General features: G+C 37.5%; 1 protein-coding gene across 1 annotated transcript in view; it reads left to right on the top strand.

Moving 5' to 3' along the window:
- Positions 1 to 20,768, top strand: part of LOC128655275 (protein FAM228B-like) — a 138,691-nt gene that overhangs the window by 24,727 nt on the left and 93,196 nt on the right. Inside the window, exons 4-5 of the mRNA XM_053708934.1 lie at positions 652 to 726; positions 15,258 to 15,455. Of these exons, the coding sequence (XP_053564909.1) occupies positions 652 to 726; positions 15,258 to 15,455 (273 nt within the window). The remainder of the gene's footprint in view (positions 1 to 651; positions 727 to 15,257; positions 15,456 to 20,768) is intronic.

Raw genomic sequence — 20,768 nt, 5'->3', positions numbered from 1 at the left:
TTATATCAGTATCGGTGCATATTATTCTTTATAGTAGTGTCTATTACATGCAGTTATATAAAATTGGTGCATACTGTCCCTTTAACTTTACCCTTTATTATTTTTCAATATTTAAACAACTAATATAAAAATGCATGTGTAAATTATACTCGGGCTAATCTTTCTCCTGAATACATCATTCAAGCAATAATTTATTTAGTGTTTAATGTCCCTTTAATGTCACTGCTGTATTGGAGATCTTGATATATTTAATGGATCTTTACTTATATCTAGTCTTTCACATCAGTTCATGGGCTTCTTTGGACACAGTTTCTGGTTAAGTTGGTTCTTCAGTACATGAACAAATTACATTTTTAAAGCCTAAATATTTAAGTTTAATTAAATTTGGAAACTAATAAATATCAAAACCTCTAGATTATAAATATGGAACATGATATAGGTCCAGATAAATGTGAGATGTTGCTTGATTAATTTTTGTAAAATATATTTCATTTTTAAATGATCAAATCACATTGGCCCAACTTCTTCCAAGTGCTTCATCACCCTTCTGAATTTAAACAGAACCTGCTGTTGCAGGGTCAGTTTCCCTTTATGTATAAATCTCTATTCTGCTGATTTTTCTTTTTTCTTACAATATTTTTTCCCAAGCAGTTAGCTGATGAAAATGATCAAGACATCAGTGCAATGGCAAAGCATGTGTTGGATACACAAAATCATTATAACCAGGTAAAAAAAACATATATATGTACAAATAGGATTTTCACTTTTTCTGTAGTGATTATTTGTACCCAGCATGTTATAATATATTTTTGTTAATGTGAATAGATTTACCAAGGTATAGGCAAGATTAAAGGGACATTATAGCGATAAAATGATATGCTCTAATTCGTTATCACTAGCGACGCTGCAGAGCTATTTGTTTGACCCCTGAAATGGGATTAAACACATATGTAACGTATCACTTGGGACAAAGCTGGGTTGTGCGACTAGAGCTGCTGATTGGATCAGCTGCAGTTTCTGCTCGGGACCAGCAGTGTTTTGTGACTCCCGAACAATACTTTAACAATGTATTTAACCCCTTTGCAGAGTTTAAACAGATTTTATTTTATTAATAGTTTAGTTTGCTGATATTATGTATTTTAGATTTATCAAGTAATAGTTACTTGAAGAAGTAATTGTGTGATCATATTTATGCTAAAATGTATTTATATTAATATATTCCTTATAATACAGTTTAGGCTTAAAGTAAAAGATATTTTCCAGGTGTGGAAGTCACTAAACTCACCAGCAAGAGATATATTTATAGCAATATTTATCATTGGTATAATAATAATAATTATTATTATTATTATTATTATTACTATTTAAATAAGGCAAATTTGAGGAACATGAAATTATTTCTACTAAATGGGATTCATTTCTAAAGAAAATTAGGGGAAGGGCTGTTAACAAGCAATAAGGTTTGGGGGATGGGTGATGGGCATTTTAATCTATGTTCCAATTTACGTCTATTGTCTAATTTGCTCTATTCTATTGATAGCCTCAGAAAAGCATATCTAGGTAGGCTAAGGAGCAGCCGCTGATTGGTGCGTCACGTAAATGCCTCTTGTAATTGGTTCACTAGATGTGTTTGGTTAGCTCCCAGTACTGCAATGCTGCTCTTTCAACAAAAGATACTGTGAAAATGAAGCAAATTTGATAATGAAAGTAGACTGAAAATTAAATTAAATTTGTACAATCTGTCTGAAATGTCACAGAACATTTTGGCGTTTCATGTCCCTTTAATGTTTTATTTAAGGTGTATATAATTGTTGTAGAAGTGGCCGGTTATAGCATAAGGATAATAATGTAAAACACACTGCACAGAGAAGTGTAAACTTGATGTCTTTAATTTCCCTCTGTAATAAAATGTTTTATTTAAATACAGCTTAATATGAAAACCAATGATATACTTACAGCCCATATGAAATGATTCAGATAGAACATACACTTTTTAACCAACTTGCTTCTATTTACCAATTTGCTTTGCCCTCTTGGTATCCTTTCTTGAATTGCATACCTAGGTATGCTCAGGACTGATGGGAGCTAGCTGGTGATTAGTGCCCTCTAGTCATTGGCTCACCAGATGCATTAATCTAGATCCCAGTGCATTCCTGCTTCTGAGCCTACCTAGCTTTATTATTGAACAAAGGATACCATGAGAAAAAAGTACATTTGATAATAGAAGTAAATATTATGTTCTATCTGAATCATGAAAGATTGTCACTTTACTTTAACTTCTTAACTAATTTAAATATAATAATCTCTCGACAAATATATTGTTTCTTTTATCTCTATTTCTTAGGTAACTCCAACTTTTTTAATACAAATATGATGATCAAATCATTTACCGGTTTAACATCCCATTGGTTCGGTTATTATTTAGTTTATTTTGTAGTGCTGAAACAGTTGTCGCTTGTTAATTTATTGTACTAAGGGGAGGTTGACACATTAGAACTTTTTGGCTTTATTTTAATGCTCATTTGACTTTGGATTGAACCTTTATGTTCTCCTTCCTGGGTTGTCTAAAATTAAAGGGACATAGTACTGCTTTACTGTGTTCTCAATTATCTCTTTACACATTGAAGTGAATACAATTGTTTATAAATAGCTCTTTTATCTTTATTTTGTCATTTCAAATAGCTGCGACTGCCAGTTGAAACCACCACATATCCTGAAACTATGAATACTTTTGTATTCTCTATAGAAAAGCTCTGTAAACGAGAGAAAGTATGCAGCTACCAAGTTCCCAGTGGGAGGTAGAATAGATAAGTGATACATGTTTCCTTTTCAGTTGCTCTCTCTAAGTATTGGCCGTTGTGTAGAGAGAGAGAGATAAGGAGTCTGATGTATATAGAGATAAGATTTGGGGTCTGCTATTTTCTATAGACTCAGCCCATTGAGGCATCAATCAGCAAAAACAGCTATTTGACATACAGAAATAAACCTAAAGGATACATTTTCTGCACGTTACACTCTGCAGCTACAATAACAAGTCATTGGGAGCACATTAAGGGGACACCAGTTTTACAGTACAATGTTCCTTTAGCTCTGAAAGCTTGAAAATACTAATTACCTTCCATCACTGCTTTGCTAAAGTCAATGCAGAGATTTCAGATTAAATTATTAATTAAGAGTAAATATCACTGTTGTGGATTTATTCCATTAAATCCCAAAGATTTACTTTATATTATTTATGAATATATAATTAAGGCTATAGATTTGATTTAAAAAAATTGGAAGTCAAATTTAAACTTTTATGATTCAGATGGAGGATGTAATTTTAAGACGCTTTTATATTCACTTCTATTATCAAATGTACTTAGTTCTCTATGTATCATTCGTTGAAAATCATATAAACATATCATTAGCAGCCGCAATGCACTACTGGGAGATACCTTGTGGTTGGAGGCTACAGACATTTGTCTCTTGTTATTGGCTTACCAGATGTGTTCAGCTAGCTCCCAGTAGTGTATTCACACCCTGGAGTTTACTTTAATTCCTGCAAAGGGATTAAACACAGAGACCTCAATTCCAAGGTCTATTCTTGTTCAATATCGAAAAAATGGAATTGACCTTTTTTTTATATATATCAAAACAATAACAATCTTACAAACAGCCAAACTTGATAACTCCTATTTGATCTCCATTTCCCCACATCAGCTCTATTATTTACTTATAATGGCTGTTGAATTTCAAAAACTAAATTGATACACAAGTTTATCTGTGGGTGTTGAGCATTAATAAACAATGTTTGGTTGTTTATTTGAAGTTTCCATTTTGTTGTCTATAACAAGTAGATAACTGGTGGTTGGGGGGATTGGGATCACTAAAGTCAGTGCTGTCCGTGCATTGCGCCTTTCCTTATACCCGATATGAGGTTCCTTAAATATGAGATTGGTGTTATAATTTGCAATGTGATTGTTCCAGTGTCGACAAAGGCGTATCAGGAGCTGGAAAACATGATTGACTAGATTGGTATCCACCCCATAGTTATATGCAATCAACAGTGAAATAGTGACACATTACTAACATATCATGGCATTTAGTTTTTGCACTTTCATATTCCTACATAAAACTGCATACAATAATAGTCTCATAAAGAACTTTGTCAAACTTTTAAGTTGTTTTTATTATTTATATGGAGGGGAGGATAAGATGCCCAGAATTTTGTTTTTAAAGGGACAGTTTAGTCCAAAATAAACTTTCATGATTCATATAGAGACTTTAATTTTAAACAATTTTCCAATTTACCAATTTTGCTTTGTTCTCTTGGTATTCTTAGTTGAAAGCTAAACCTAGGAGGTTTATATGCTAATTTCTAAGCCCTTGAAGGCTGCCTCTTCTCTCAGGGCATTTTGACAGTTTTTTTACCACTAGAGGGTGTTAGTTCATGTGTGTCATATAGATAACACTGTGCTCTCGCACGTGGAGTTCAGGTGAGCCAGCTCTGATTGGCTAAAATGGATGTCTGTCAAAAGAACTGAAATAAGGGGGCAGTTTGCAGAGGCTTTGATACATGATAATCACAGAGGTAAAAAGTGTATTTATATAACTGTGTTGGTTGTGCAAAACTAGGGAATGGGTAATAAAGGGATTATCTATCTTTTTAAACAATACAAATTCTGGTGTAGACTGTCCCTTCAAAATAGAAATACTGGTACAAAATGCATTTATGTTGTTTCCAGACTTGATTTAATTATAAATCTTCATGTCTGCAGCTCTCTAAAATGGTCTAAATGGTGAAGTCCTAAAAGACACTATAATGGTGCAGTAGATGATTCATTAATATTTCCTCTTTTAATCTTTGACACCTGTTCCTGTCCAGAAGAGCTTGTAGCTTCATAGATTTCTGGCTTCCTTATTTATGTCATTTCAATCTGTTTGAATAAACACTATGGGCAAGATTACAAGTCGCGCGGCAAATCAGTTGGTAGACCCCACGCGCATTATGGCATTTGGGGTTGCGCAACTATTACAAGTTGCAAAATAACTTATTTTGCCCGAGCGTTAAGCTGCGTAATCTAAACAGCCAAATTGCATGCACATTCACATTTTCCCCTTCAAAGAGGATCTAGGCAAGGATGCCCACTCTCCCCTTACCTATTTAACTTAGCACTTGAACCGCTCGCGATCCTGCTTAGAAAAGAACTAGATGGGATAAACTTAGGTAAGGAAAAAATAATAACCCTTCTATATGCAGATGATCTATTAGTTCTACTCTCGGATACTAAGAAAAATATTCCTTTATTATTTCAGACTTTACAGGATTTTGGTAGCTTTACGGGCTACAAAATAAATGCCCAGAAAACTGAAATCTTCTGGCTTAATAAAAATAAAGATTCTCTTAAGTCTACTCCATTTAAGGAGACTAAAAATACATTTACATACCTTGGAATTAAATTTTCTATAAATTCGGAAGAATGGTATGATCTGAATTACCCTCCTGTTTTCTTAAGAATCAAGCATGATCTAGAAAAATGGGCAAAATTTAAACTATCCCTTACAGGTAAAATTTATTTAATAAAAATGTTATTATTTCCGAAACTCCTTTACCTCATGCAAAATCTCCCGATTTTTATTAGGAGAAAAGATATAAAGACATTTAATCAAATGGTCATTACATTTTTATGGGGAGGAAAAAGAAAAGCTATTTCTCTTAAAAAACTCTGCCTTGACAGACTAAATGGAGGACTGGCAATGCCAGACATAGAGATATATAATTTAATCTGTGTAGGTAAAATAGCACTTGACTGGATAGTAAGAGCAAATTATTATTCTCCAATAGATCTAGAGGAAATATTATGTTTCCCTTACGCCCCCATAGCTTTACTTCACTCTCAGGCTGATAAATCCCCCACAAAAATAAAAAAATTGAAAATAATACATAATGTCATAGTAGCATGGAATAAAATAACTAAGCTTTTGGACTCTGAGTCCTCATATTCAAAATGGTCATTGAAAGGGCTCAAAAATGTATACCAGTTGTTAGATTAAACTACAAGAAACTGTAAAAGTTTTGAAACATTAAAACGGGAATTTGGATTAATAAATAAGGAATTCTATGCATATCTCCAGGCGCGTCACTACCTGCAACAATTACTACCTAACAACATGCTAGAAGGAAATCTGGATGTTCTAGAACTGGTCCTTAAACTATTTAGTTAAGGGAAATATGCAATTTCCCTATTTTATAAGATAGTTATATCGTCACTGGGTACAAGAAATTTATACATTCTAGCTAATAACTGGCAAACATACCCGGAAAGAATTAGTTTTTAAAGTTTTAAATCATTAGATTTAGCAACAATTTCCACCTCTTGGAGAGAAACACATACAAAACTTATTAATAAAGCATACATTACCCCGGCCGTAAAGGCAAGATGGTCAGCATTAGGAATATCCTGCCCTAAATGTAAGAGGCTAAGAGTAGATATATACCATTATTTTTGGCAATGTACTAAGATCAAAAGATTTTGGTTTAAGGTTACTGCTTGGTTTAATAGAATTGATGTTACTAATATACAAATATCAGAAGAAATTATCTTCTTCTTTGCTAAGGAAGGAGATCCTTATAAGAATGTTCGTCAGTTAAATAGCATAATTGTAACAAGCAGGTTGCTGATTTGAAAATATTGGAAGTCTAATAAAGCCCCCAGTGTGAGAGAACTGAAACAAAAATTATATAAACAAATTATTCTGGAACAGTTGGACATCTCTGTTAGCTCTGAGGCCCTTATAAATAGGTTTTTCCAAAAATGGAAAAATATAATCTTAGATCTCTCAGAATAAAGCCAGAAACAGCTAATTGCACCATTTAGGGGGACCACTTTTCTTGAAACAGCGATTATAAATAACAAACTTCCTGGATAAAGAGATAAACCAAGAATCTGAGGAGGGAGAGGACTAGATTTTATATATATAATATATATATATATATATATATATATATATATATATATATATATATATATATATATATATATATATATATAATTTATTTTTATTTTTTTCGTTGTTATTAAATGTTTGTTTGTTTAGTTTTATAAAATCCAATAAAATAGTCAACAGTATAAGAACATGTTAGGAATTGAGTGTCTGGTGCCCGACAAGTGTTAAGATAGGTATCTAAAGAGGTCACCTTAAACCCAGATCCTCTGCTGTGAGTTTTCTTTATTATATTTCTATTTTCGTGGAAACCTTTTTAAGGGGAAAATTAATTATTGTATTACTTTTGTACATGTAATTCCACAATGTTAGTGGAACAGAAATATTTGATTTCAATGTAAACCTACTATTGATGTAAGAATATGTTCTGTTTGTGTTTTGACAACTATGTTATACTGTTGAAATATAAATAAAAATAATAAAAAAAAAGAAAAGTAAATGGAGAAGACAAATATATAAAAAAAAAAAACACACACAAAAACCCTAATCTGTTGCGCAAAGCCCATGACGTATTCTCCTTGAAAAGTGTACATGAAAATGCAAATATTTCATTTTGCGAAAATGTTTTCATAACGAAATATGTTTTATTTCTTTCTAAATAATTATGTCTCTATACATGTGATGTTTTTTGGACTGCTATATATCTATTTTTCTCCAACATAGGTGTGTCCGGTCCACGGCGTCATCCTTACATGTGGGATATTCTCTTCCCCAACAGGAAATGGCAAAGAGCCCAGCAAAGCTGGTCACATGATCCCTCCTAGGCTCCGCCTACCCCAGTCATTCTCTTTGCCGTTGCACAGGCAACATCTCCACGGAGATGGTTAAGAGTTTTTTGGTGTTTAAATAATTATTATAATCTTGGGGATTGTTTTAAAAAACGGCAGGCACTGTATTGGACACCTTTTTCAGATGGGGGCCTTTTCTAGTCATAGGCAGAGCCTCATTTTCGCGCCACTAATGCGCAGTTGTTTTTGGAGAGCAAGGCATGCAGATGCATGTGTGAGGAGCTAAGAACCACTGAAAAAGCTTATAGAAGGCGTCATTTGGTATTGTATTCCCCTCTGGGCTTGGTTGGGTCTCAGCAAAGCTGATAGCTGGGACTGTATAGGGGTTAAATGTAAAAACGGCTCCGGTTCCGTTATTTTAAGGGTTAAAGCTTTCAAATTTGAGACACTGTGGTGAAATTTTGGTGAATTTTGAACAATTCCTTCATACTTTTTCACATATTCAGTAATAAAGTGTGTTCAGTTTAAAATTTAAAGTGACAGTAACGGTTTTATTTTAAAACGTTTTTTGTGCTTTGTTGACAAGTTTAAGCCTGTTTAACATGTCTGTACCATCAGATAAGCTATGTTCTATATGTATGAAAACCAAGGTTTCTCCCCATTTAAATTTATGTGATAATTGTGCCATAGTGTCCAAACAAAGTAGGGACAATGATGCCACAGATAATGATATTGCCCAAGATGATTCCTCAAATGAGGGGAGTAAGCATGATACTGCATCATCCCCTTCTGTGTCTACACCAGTTTTGCCCACACAAGAGGCCCCTAGTACATCTAGTGCGCCAATACTTATTACCATGCAACAATTAACGGCCGTAATGGATAATTCTATTGCAAACATTTTATCCAAAATGCCTACTTATCAGAGAAAGCGCGATTGCTCTGTTTTAAACACTGAAGAGCAAGAGGACGCTGATGATAACTGTTCTGACATACCCTCACACCAATCTGAAGGGGCCAGGAGGGAGGTTTTGTCTGAGGGAGAAATTTCAGATTCAGGAAAAATTTCTCAACAAGCTGAACCTGATGTTGTAACATTTAAATTTAAATTAGAACATCTCCGCGCACTGCTTAAGGAGGTATTATCTACTCTGGATGATTGTGACAATTTGGTCATTCCAGAGAAATTATGTAAGATGGACAAGTTCCTAGAGGTTCCGGTGCCCCCCGATGCTTTTCCTATACCCAAGCGGGTGGCGGACATAGTAAATAAGGAGTGGGAAAGGCCCGGCATACCTTTTGTTCCTCCCCCTATATTTAAGAAATTATTTCCTATAGTCGACCCCAGAAAGGACTTATGGCAGACAGTCCCCAAGGTCGAGGGGGCGGTTTCTACTCTAAACAAACGCACTACTATCCCTATAGAAGATAGTTGTGCTTTCAAAGATCCTATGGATAAAAAATTAGAGGGTTTGCTTAAAAAGATGTTTGTTCAGCAAGGTTACCTTCTACAACCAATTTCATGCATTGTTCCTGTCACTACGGCAGCGTGTTTCTGGTTCGAAGAACTAGAAAAGTCGCTCAATAAAGAATCCTCGTATGAGGAGGTTATGGACAGAGTTCAAGCACTTAAATTGGCTAACTCTTTTATTTTAGATGCCGCTTTGCAATTAGCTAGATTAGCGGCGAAAAATTCAGGGTTTGCTATCGTGGCGCGCAGAGCGCTTTGGCTAAAGTCTTGGTCAGCGGATGTGTCTTCCAAGACAAAATTGCTTAACATCCCTTTCAAGGGTAAAACACTGTTTGGTCCTGATTTGAAAGAGATTATTTCAGACATCACCGGGGGAAAGGGTCACGCCCTCCCTCAGGATAGGTCTTTTAAGGCTAAAAATAAGCCTAATTTTCGTCCCTTTCGCAGAAACGGACCAGCCTCTAATTCTACATCCTCTAAGCAAGAGGGTAATACTTCACAACCCAAACCAGCCTGGAGACCGATGCAAGGCTTGAACAAGGGTAAGCAGGCCAAGAAGCCTGCCACTGCTACCAAAACAGCATGAAGGAATGGCCCCCGATCCGGGACCGGATCTGGTGGGGGGCAGACTTTCTCTCTTTGCTCAGGCTTGGGCAAGAGATGTTCAGAATCCTTGGGCACTAGAAATAGTTTCTCAAGGTTATCTCCTGGAATTCAAGGATCTACCCCCAAGGGGAAGGTTCCACAGGTCTCAATTATCTTCAAACCAAATAAAAAGACAGGCATTCTTACATTGTGTAGAAGACCTGTTAAAGATGGGAGTAATTCATCCAGTTCCAATAGGAGAACAAGGGATGGGGTTTTACTCCAACCTGTTCATAGTTCCCAAAAAAGAGGGAACATTCAGACCAATTTTAGATCTCAAGATCCTAAACAAATTTCTCAGGGTTCCATCGTTCAAAATGGAAACCATTCGAACGATCCTTCCCACCATCCAGGAAGGTCAATTTATGACCATGGTGGATTTAAAGGATGCGTACCTACATATTCCTATCCACAAGGAACATCATCAGTTCCTAAGGTTCGCTTTTCTGGACAAGCATTACCAGTTTGTGGCACTTCCATTCGGATTAGCCACTGCTCCGAGAATTTTCACAAAGGTACTAGGGTCCCTTCTAGCGTTTCTAAGACCAAGGGGCATTGCAGTAGTACCTTACTTGGACGACATCCTGATTCAAGCGTCGTCTCTGTCAAAAGCAAAGGCTCATACGGACATCGTCCTAGCCTTTCTCAGATCTCACGGATGGAAGGTGAACAAAGAAAAAAGTTCTCTGTCCCCGTCAACAAGAGTTCCCTTCTTGGGAACAATAATAGATTCCTTAGAAATGAGGATTTTTCTGACAGAGGTCAGAAAATCAAAACTTCTAAGCTCTTGTCAAGTACTTCATTCCGTTCTTCGTCCTTCCATAGCGCAGTGCATGGAAGTAATAGGATTGATGGTTGCAGCAATGGACATAGTTCCTTTTGCACGATTTCATCTAAGACCATTACAACTGTGCATGCTCAGACAGTGGAATGGGGATTATACAGACTTGTCTCCGACGATTCAAGTAGATCAAAAGACCAGAGATTCACTCCGTTGGTGGCTGACCCTGGACAATCTGTCACAGGGAATGAGCTTCCGCAGACCAGAGTGGGTCATTGTCACGACCGACGCCAGTCTGGTGGGCTGGGGCGCGGTCTGGGAACCCCTGAAAGCTCAGGGCCTATGGTCTCGGGAAGAATCTCTTCTCCCGATAAACATTCTGGAACTGAGAGCGATATTCAATGCTCTCAAAGCTTGGCCTCAACTAGCAAAGGCCAAATTCATACGGTTTCAATCAGACAACATGACGACTGTTGCATATATCAATCATCAGGGGGGAACAAGGAGTTCCCTGGCGATGGAAGAAGTGACCAAAATAATTCAATGGGCGGAGGATCACTCCTGCCACTTGTCTGCAATCCACATCCCAGGAGTGGAAAATTGGGAAGCGGATTTTCTGAGTCGTCAGACTTTCCATCCGGGGGAGTGGGAACTCCATCCGGAAATCTTTGCCCAAATAACTCAATTATGGGGCATTCCAGACATGGATCTGATGGCGTCTCGTCAGAACTTCAAGGTTCCTTGCTACGGGTCCAGATCCAGGGATCCCAAGGCGACTCTAGTGGATGCACTAGTAGCGCCTTGGACCTTCAACCTAGCTTATGTGTTCCCACCATTTCCTCTCATTCCCAGGCTGGTAGCCAGGATCAATCAGGAGAGGGCTTCGGTGATCTTGATAGCTCCTGCGTGGCCACGCAGGACTTGGTATGCAGACCTGGTGAATATGTCATCGGCTCCACCATGGAAGCTACCTTTGAGACAGGACCTTCTTGTTCAAGGTCCATTCGAACATCCGAATCTGGTCTCCCTCCAACTGACGGCTTGGAAATTGAACGCTTGATTTTATCAAAGCGTGGGTTTTCAGATTCTGTAATAGATACTATGATTCAGGCTAGAAAGCCTGTAACTAGAAAAATTTACCATAAAATATGGAAAAAATATATCTGTTGGTGTGAATCTAAAGGATTCCCCTGGAACAAAATAAAAATTCCTAAGATTCTATCCTTTCTACAAGAAGGTTTGGAGAAAGGATTATCTGCAAGTTCTCTGAAGGGACAGATCTCTGCTTTATCTGTTTTACTTCACAAACGGCTGGCAGCTGTGCCAGATGTTCAAGCATTTGTTCAGGCTCTGGTTAGAATCAAGCCTGTTTACAGACCTTTGACTCCTCCCTGGAGTCTAAATCTAGTTCTTTCAGTTCTTCAAGGGGTTCCGTTTGAACCCTTACATTCCGTAGATATTAAGTTATTATCTTGGAAAGTTTTGTTTTTGGTTGCAATTTCTTCTGCTAGAAGAGTTTCAGAGTTATCTGCTCTGCAGTGTTCTCCGCCCTATCTGGTGTTCCATGCAGATAAGGTGGTTTTGCGTACTAAGCCTGGTTTTCTTCCGAAAGTTGTTTCCAACAAAAATATTAACCAGGAGATAGTTGTACCTTCTTTGTGTCCGAATCCAGTTTCAAAGAAGGAACGTTTTGTTACACAATTTGGACGTAGTCCGTGCTCTAAAATTCTATTTAGAGGCTACTAAAGATTTCAGACAAACATCTTCTTTGTTTGTTGTTTATTCTGGTAAAAGGAGAGGTCAAAAAGCAACTTCTACCTCTCTTTCTTTTGGCTTAAAAGCATTATCCGATTGGCTTATGAGACTGCCGGACGGCAGCCTCCTGAAAGAATCACGGCTCACTCCACTAGGGCTGTGGCTTCCACATGGGCCTTCAAGAACGAGGCTTCTGTTGACCAGATATGTAAGGCAGCGACTTGGTCTTCTCTGCACACTTTTGCCAAATTTTACAAATTTGATACTTTTGCTTCTTCGGAGGCTATTTTTGGGAGAAAGGTTTTGCAAGCTGTGGTGCCTTCCGTTCAGGTGACCTGATTTGCTCCCTCCCTTCATCCGTGTCCTAAAGCTTTGGTATTGGTTCCCACATGTAAGGATGACGCCGTGGACCGGACACACCTATGTTGGAGAAAACAGAATTTATGCTTACCTGATAAATTACTTTCTCCAACGGTGTGTCCGGTCCACGGCCCGCCCTGGTTTTTTTAATCAGGTCTGATGAATTATTTTCTCTAACTACAGTCACCACGGTATCATATGGTTTCTCCTATGCATATTTCCTCCTGTCCGTCGGTCGAATGACTGGGGTAGGCGGAGCCTAGGAGGGATCATGTGACCAGCTTTGCTGGGCTCTTTGCCATTTCCTGTTGGGGAAGAGAATATCCCACATGTAAGGATGACGCCGTGGACCGGACACACCGTTGGAGAAAGTAATTTATCAGGTAAGCATAAATTCTGTTATCGCTAGATATGAATATATATATATGTCTAGATATCTCCATCTATATGCGAATATCGCTTTGAAAATCCCTCTGAGATATTGTTTAATGTCCATAAGATTGTAATTAAAAACATTTTCATTATCTCCCTAGTTAAACATATGTCTATACATATAAATCCATATTTCTCTATGTATGTGTATGTATGTCAATGTAAAATCCCTGCGTCAGCTTTTTTTTTTCTAACACCCGAGATCTCGTATCTTTTAGCCCTTATAACTTTTGTGTGCAATATTTTTTTTTATTAGACAGTGTTAAAGTGAATGTCAATTTTTTAAGTTCAGAAAGTATGATTATATAGCTAATAAGTATATTAATTGAACCGTAACTTTCATTTTGTCATAAGATGTATAATAAAAGTTTTATATACATTTGCAAATATCGATATTTGTGTATACCTGCTCCTCCCACTCTCAACTTCCTTATTATGTTCAATATTACGTATACAGCGGTCCCACCCGCTGTTTATGTAGTGGCAATGCGCGCTCCCGTCTCTGCTCAACACTGCGCATGCGTCAAACCCCGATTCCGCTGTCACTCAACATAGTATTCAGTGAATGAATACATTCACTGAATACTATCGTTGGCTATAGAAGCAAAGCATCTCCTCCGAATTACCGTAATATTCAGAAGCTTCTTGTGTAAAAAATACGATTTTAAGTATAGTTTGAAACGTCTTTTTTGCAATCATTACGTTTATAAATCTTTCTAAATTTGGAACAATAATTCAACATGATATTTTACAATATAATCTAATAGATATACGGAGCCCATTTCAAAATATACTTATCGGGCACTATAATATTTGTAGAATGGATGAAGTCCGTGAAGTATTCAAATGAGCATGCGCAAAATGTGAACGAGCTTCATATAAGATGATCGAAAGAGCTGTCAAACGCAAGCGCAATACAGACGCATGACGACATATAAAGGGGGTGGGTCCCCCCGTGGTTAATAACGTTATTGGTTGTAAGGAGCGTGACTAAAAATGACAATGATGAATCGAAAATGCCGGGCGTAGGATACGGATGACGGGGGAAAGGATATAAAGATTAAAAATGATGGTAAATACGATGTTTAAAAAAAAATCATGAATTAAACTCATGTTATTTAAACCTAACTGTTACGCAGAACTATAGCAAACTACCTGAGTTTACATTCACTTTAATATGAGTATTAGTGTACTTTGTAATGTATTTTGTGAAACTTTTATGTTGCACAAAACTGTTAACTACAGCTCGAGTGCGGAAATGATTGTTGCGCAAAAGGCGAATGCGCGCGAGCATTTGCGATTTTTCAAAACTTGAAATAGCTGCGCAATGGAAATTGATTGCGTAAAGACCACATCGCGCCCGGAAAACTCGTAACACGCTACTTGTAATCTTGCCCTGTGTGATTAAAAATTCAACTTTCATGATGCAGATAGAGCACTTATTTTTAAACAACTTTCTAATTCACCTCCATTATCAATATGTGCACAATTGCTAATGCACCAGCTCCTACTGAGCATGTGCAAGAATTCACTGTATATATGTATATGCATTTTGTGATTGGTTGATGGCTGTCCTATCATGCAGGGGGTAGGAACTAACTTAGAAATTTGTCCCAAAAAAAAATCTACTACTCATTTGAAATTCAGACTAAGTGCTTTTGTATTGTCCTTTTGTTATGCATGTGTTGTATTACATGTATTAATGTATTTAATAATCATTCAAAGGGAAGTAATGGTGAGAGTAAAAATGAGCATTTTTAAAATATATTTCTATAAGCAAATGTGCTTGTAGTAAATGCTATTACTGTTTCAGCATCTTGTACACAGTGCACCTTCTCAAAGAGGCAGAGGTGGTTTGTATGGCGCAAATTAAGTAATCACACAATACAAACCACCCCCAGCTGAGGGTGGACGGCGCATGCGTAGCAAATGTGAGCATGCTACTGAAACGGTAATAACATTTACTAGCAGTACTTTTTCTAATACAAGTGTACTGCAAACATGCTTCTATTCAATCATAATTAAACACATTGATGCTCACATTGTAGTTGTGTACAAGATTCATAGTATAAAAGTAACCTGTTACTTGTTTATGCAGATTATTGATAACTATTTAAAGCAGACAGACATTCTGGAGTTGCGCAGGAAGGAAGTACAGCACAAGAAATGGACTGAGCGAGTGTCACTCCCCTTACAGAAAACATTAGAAAACTACATTAACATCCAATCTAGTGAAGACATAGAGAGAAGAAGGCGGGTTGTCTTAGCACAATACTTGAAATACTGTAATAGAAAGGTAGGTACCTATTGTTAGTGCAATGCTCTGGTGTTCAGATCAGCGACAGAATGCATCCATATATTTCTATGCAGTGATACAATTTTCAGCACTGACAGTTCACCTTTTATACCTGACTCAGTGTTTTACTTTCGGGGTTTTAGCACTGCTGAATGTGGCTGTGGCAACATTTTAGAAAGGGTATAGGGAATCCCCACTACATAAGCGTTTCTCATCTCTGATCCTCACATAACGCTAGTAGTGCAGATATCCCAGCTTGTGTCTATCTGTGGTTCAATTACTGTGATTAGTTTACTTGTGCATAAATTGAAATATGCCCAGATTTTATGGATACAATTTGAGAAATAATTCCGATTTTCCTAACTTGTGAAGGAATATTCTAGATTTTATTGAAGACACAGAGACAAATATTTTGCATATATTTCTTTTACTACTTCAACTGCAGCCTTTTTAAAGTTTGAAAACACAATAAATAACTCTCAAAATTCAGTAAATAGAGACAAAAAAGTGTTAGCCAATGACAAAGCTAGACTGTTGACCACTGCATAAATGGACCAATCAACAGAGTCAAAGGGGCCACATACGCTGTCAGCATTTATCATTGCAGAAGCAGTTCTTGTGCAATGCCACCCCCTGCAGATTCACGGCCAATCGCAGAGGGTGTCAGTCAGCCCGATCGTATAGGATCGGGCGGATTGATGTCTGCAGCCTCAGAGCAGGCGGACTTAAGACCGCTTCTTCATAACTGCTGTTTCCGGCGAGCCTGAATGCTCGCGCGGAAACAGGGGCATCAAGCTCCATTCAGAGCTTGATAATTCGGCCCCAAAGTGTCTATAAACAGTCCAACGAGCAGCCCAACCTCCTTTGAAAATAAAGTAATTGCAACTAAACAGAAACAGCAGTAAACCAAAAACGAAACAAAGTAGAATGAAGAGAAATCTTCGCAAAATCTGACAAATTTGAATTCTAGGGTTGAACACTCTTGAGAAATTCAGTCTGCTAATGCTAGTCAAAATTAAACTTTCATGATTCAGATAGGGCATGTAATTTTAATCAACTTTCCAATTTTACTTTTATCATCAAATTTGCTTTGTTCTCTTGGTATTCTTAGTTGAAACTAAACCTAGGTAGACTCATATGCTAATTTCTAAGCCCTTGAAGACCGCCTCTTGTCACATGCTTTAATTGCTTTTCACAACAAGAGAGAGTTATTTAAGATTTATCACAACACCGTATTAAATGCAAGTCAATAGATAATAAATAGTTACAGTCGTGACCAGGGGGCTGTCAGAAGATGCTTAGATACAAGGTAATCACAGAGGTAAAAAGTCTATTAATATAACTGTGTTGGTTATGCAAAACTGGGGAATGGGTAATAAAGGGATTATCTATATTTTAAAACCATAAAAATTCTATTGTAGACTGTCCCTTTAAGGAGAAGAAAAATCTGAATTTTATTACAAGACCAGAGATTCATATTTTGTTAGTTTAAAGCAAAATAACAGTAAATTAAATGAGTTACGCTGAATAGGTTTAAAATGAAACTGTTTAAAAATAGTAGCTGAATTTGCAGCATCGAGATTTTTTTTGTAAAATTGTAGATTTCAAAACTGCTATAGAAGTTGCTGATTCTCTTAACAGAATGAGCTGTAAACAATAGATCAATACCAGCTTCATTCATAACCCATTTAACCCACCTCGCAATGGAAGTAGAGGAAACAGGAGAATGGGGAGGAATAAAAGATAAAAGGAGTTGATTAGAAGAATAACAATAAAAACAATTAGTTCTGAATTTGTATTCTTTTAAACATAGAACAACTATATAGCTTATAGCTGTTTAAGTTAAAGGAGATTATTATGTGGCCAAGATTTTTTTTTTTTATTTGGGAGTAGGGAAGTTTTTTAGACAAATAGATTTCACAATTCTGCAAACTAAAGAGGGTCTACCTACAGGAAAATTCTTAATTCATGATGTGCTGAAATAGCTGAATGACACATTGATAGTTCTATATGCAAGACCTGAATCAAAAAGAGAGGAAAGGAAATTAAAGGGACACTAAACCCAATTTTTTTTCTTTCATGATTCAGATAGAGCACGCAATTTTAAGGAACTTTCTAATTTACTCCTATTATCAATTTTTCTTTGTTCTCTTGCTATCTTTATTTAAAAAGCAGGAATGTGTTGCATAGGAGTCGGGCCCATTTTTGTTGAGAACCTGGGTTATGCTTGCTTATTGGGGGTAAATGTAAGCCTCCAATAAGCAAGCACTATCCATGGTGCTGAACCTAAAATGGATTGGCTGCTAAGATTTACATTCCTGCTTTTAAAATAAAGATAGCAAGAGAACAAAGAAAAATTGATAATAGGCGTAAATTAGAAAGTTGCTTAAAATTTCATGCTCTATTTGAATCATGAAAGAAAAATTTTGGGTTCAGTGTCCATTTAATAATAAGAGTTACAGAAGCTGAAAATTGATCCACATTCCTTTCCAAGCACCAGCCAGACCATCTGGACCATGCAGAAATGCAAGATTTATGGGGTCCAGGGGCCCATAAACCGCTCATCAGGATTCTGAAAGGGATTCAATAGGACAAGATTCCCCAAAATCATCCAAACTACGACATGAAGAGAACCTTGACAAATTCATTCATAATGTACATTTTCTGTATTGATGAGAAGAAGAGTGGAAGAAGGATTGGATAACTGACAGACAATTGCAGAAGAGAAGGGTACCAAGGTTGAGCTTGCCATAGAAGAGTGATTAATAGAAGTCGCTATGGTCCTTGAAATAATGGAGAATGGAGGAAATGCATAAGCTATCTGAAGAGGCCATGACTGGAGAAATGCATCAATCACCAACGCCTCTGGATCTGGGCACTAACTGAAGTAAGGACGAATTTGAAAATTCAGATGCAAAGTGAAAAGATCTAGCGAAAAGGGGCCTCTCACGGATAGAAGCGAGAGAAAAACTGATCTGTTCAGTTTCCAATTGCTGGAATCCGTAATGTGAACTCCAGTCTGCTAAACCTGGAATGTACTGTTGAGGCAAAAAATATTTTGTAATATTGGAGAGGTCTCTGGATTTCGTACAGACTAAACAATTTAAATAGCAGACCACTGAAATATTGTCCATTCTGAGAAGAATGGAAACTGGAACTGATTATTTGACAAAACTCTTCATGGCCAAAGAACTGGCGAGCAATTCCAGACATCTGATGTGAAACCGCTTTTCCTCTACAGACCATTTCCCTCCTGTGATGGACAGACCATAGCGAGCTCTGACTCTCCAACCCATGCGACTGGCGTTGGATTAAATAATAATATCCAGAGCTTTGCCAGAAATAGCTCTCTCATTCCAAGGGACCGAATTGTCAAGCTCCGAATGGAGCTTGATGCCCCTGTTTCTGCACAAGCCTTCAGGCTCGCCGGAAGCAGCAGTTATGAAGCAGCAGTCTTAAGACCGCTGCTCCATAAATGGTCCGCCTGCACTGAGGCTGCGGACATCAATCAGCCCGATCCTATATGATCGGGCAGATTGACACCCCGTGCTAGCGCCCAATTGGCCACGAATCTGCAGGGGACGGCATTGCACAGGCAGTTCACTAGAACTGCTTGTGCAGTGATAAATGCAGACAGCGGATCATGTTGGACAGACCGATGATAAATAGGCACCCTAGACTAGTCTATACGATACAACCACCAAGAGGTCTCTTCCCTGGCTTGAGAGGATATAGGAATAGAAAAGACCTTTCTAAAGATAAGGTATTTCTCTTGTTAGGTGTATCCAGTCCACGGATCATCCATTACTTGTGGGATATTCTCCTTCCCAACAGGAAGTTGCAAGAGGATCACCCACAGCAGAGCTGCTATATAGCTCCTCCCCTAACTGCCATATCCAGTCATTCTCTTGCAAGCTCTCAACATAGCTGGAGGTAGTAAGAGGAAAGTGGTAAAATATAGTTAGTTTTTTCTTCAATCAAAAGTTTATTGTTTTTAAATGGTACCGGAGTGTACTATTTTATCTCAGGCAGCATTTAGAAGAAGAATCTGCCTGCGTTTTTCTATGATCTTAGCAGAAGTAACTAAGATCCACTGCTATTCTCACATATGTCTGAGGAGTGAGGTAACTTCAGAGGGAGAATGGCGTGCAGGGTATCCTGCAATAAGGTATGTGCAGTAAAGTTTTTCTAGGGATGGAATTTGCTAGAAAATGCTGCTGATACCGGATTAATGTAAGTTAAAGCCTAAATACAGTGATTTAATAGCGACTAGTATCAGGCTTGCTATCAGAGGTATATACTCTGATTAATGTGCAATATAAAACGTTTGCTGGCCTGTTTAATGGTTTTTATATATGCTTTGGTGATAAAACTTATTGGGGCCTAATTTTTTCCACATGGCTGGCTTTATTTTTGCCTAGAAACAGTTTCCTGAGGCTTTCCACTGTTATAGTATAAAAGTTACAGTTGGTGCAGTTAAAATTACAAACTGTGACATTCAGCTTCCCTCAGCAGTCCCCTGCATGCTATAGGACATCTCTGAAGGGCTCAAAAGGCTTCAAAAGTAGGAGCTGTGGCAGTTGTTATGACTGTTTAAAAAACATATTTTTCGTTTTGTTAATCTGTTTTTTGTATTAAGGGGTTAATCATCCATTTGCAAGTGGGTGCAATGCTCTGCTAACTTGTTACATACACTGTAAAAATTTAGTTAGTTTAACTGCCTTTTTTCACTGTTATTTCAAATTTTGGCAAAATTTTATTTCTCTTAAAGGCACAGTAACGTTTTTTTTTTTTATATTGCTTGTTAACTTGATTTAAAGTGTTTTCCAAGCTTGCTAGTCTCATTGCTAGTCTGTATAAACATGTCTGACATAGAGGAAACTCCTTGTTCATTATGTTTAAAAGCCATGGTGGAACCCCATAGGAGAATGTGTACTAAATGTATTGATTTCACTTTAAACAATAAAGATCAGCTGTTATCTTTAAAAGAATTATCACCAGAGGATTCTGACGAGGGGGAAGTTATGCCGACTAACTCTGCCCACGTGTCGGACCCTTTGACTCCCGCTCAAGGGACTCACGCTAAAATGGCGCCAAGTACCTCAAAGACGCCCATAGCGATTACTTTGCAGGACATGGCGGCAATCATGGATAATAACCTGTCAGCGGTATTAGCCAGACTGCCTGAATTCAGAGGAAAGCGCAATAGCTCTGGGGTTAGACGTAATACAGAGCGCGCAGATGTTTTAAGGCCCATGTCTGATACTGCGTCACAATATGCAGAAGCTGAGGAAGAGCTTCAGTCTGTGGGTG

Source organism: Bombina bombina, chromosome 4 (assembly GCF_027579735.1).
Source record: "Bombina bombina isolate aBomBom1 chromosome 4, aBomBom1.pri, whole genome shotgun sequence".
Lineage (NCBI taxonomy): Eukaryota > Metazoa > Chordata > Amphibia > Anura > Bombinatoridae > Bombina > Bombina bombina.
The sequence above is the reverse complement of the archived record's forward strand: the minus strand, read 5'-3'. Positions and strand labels throughout refer to the sequence as shown.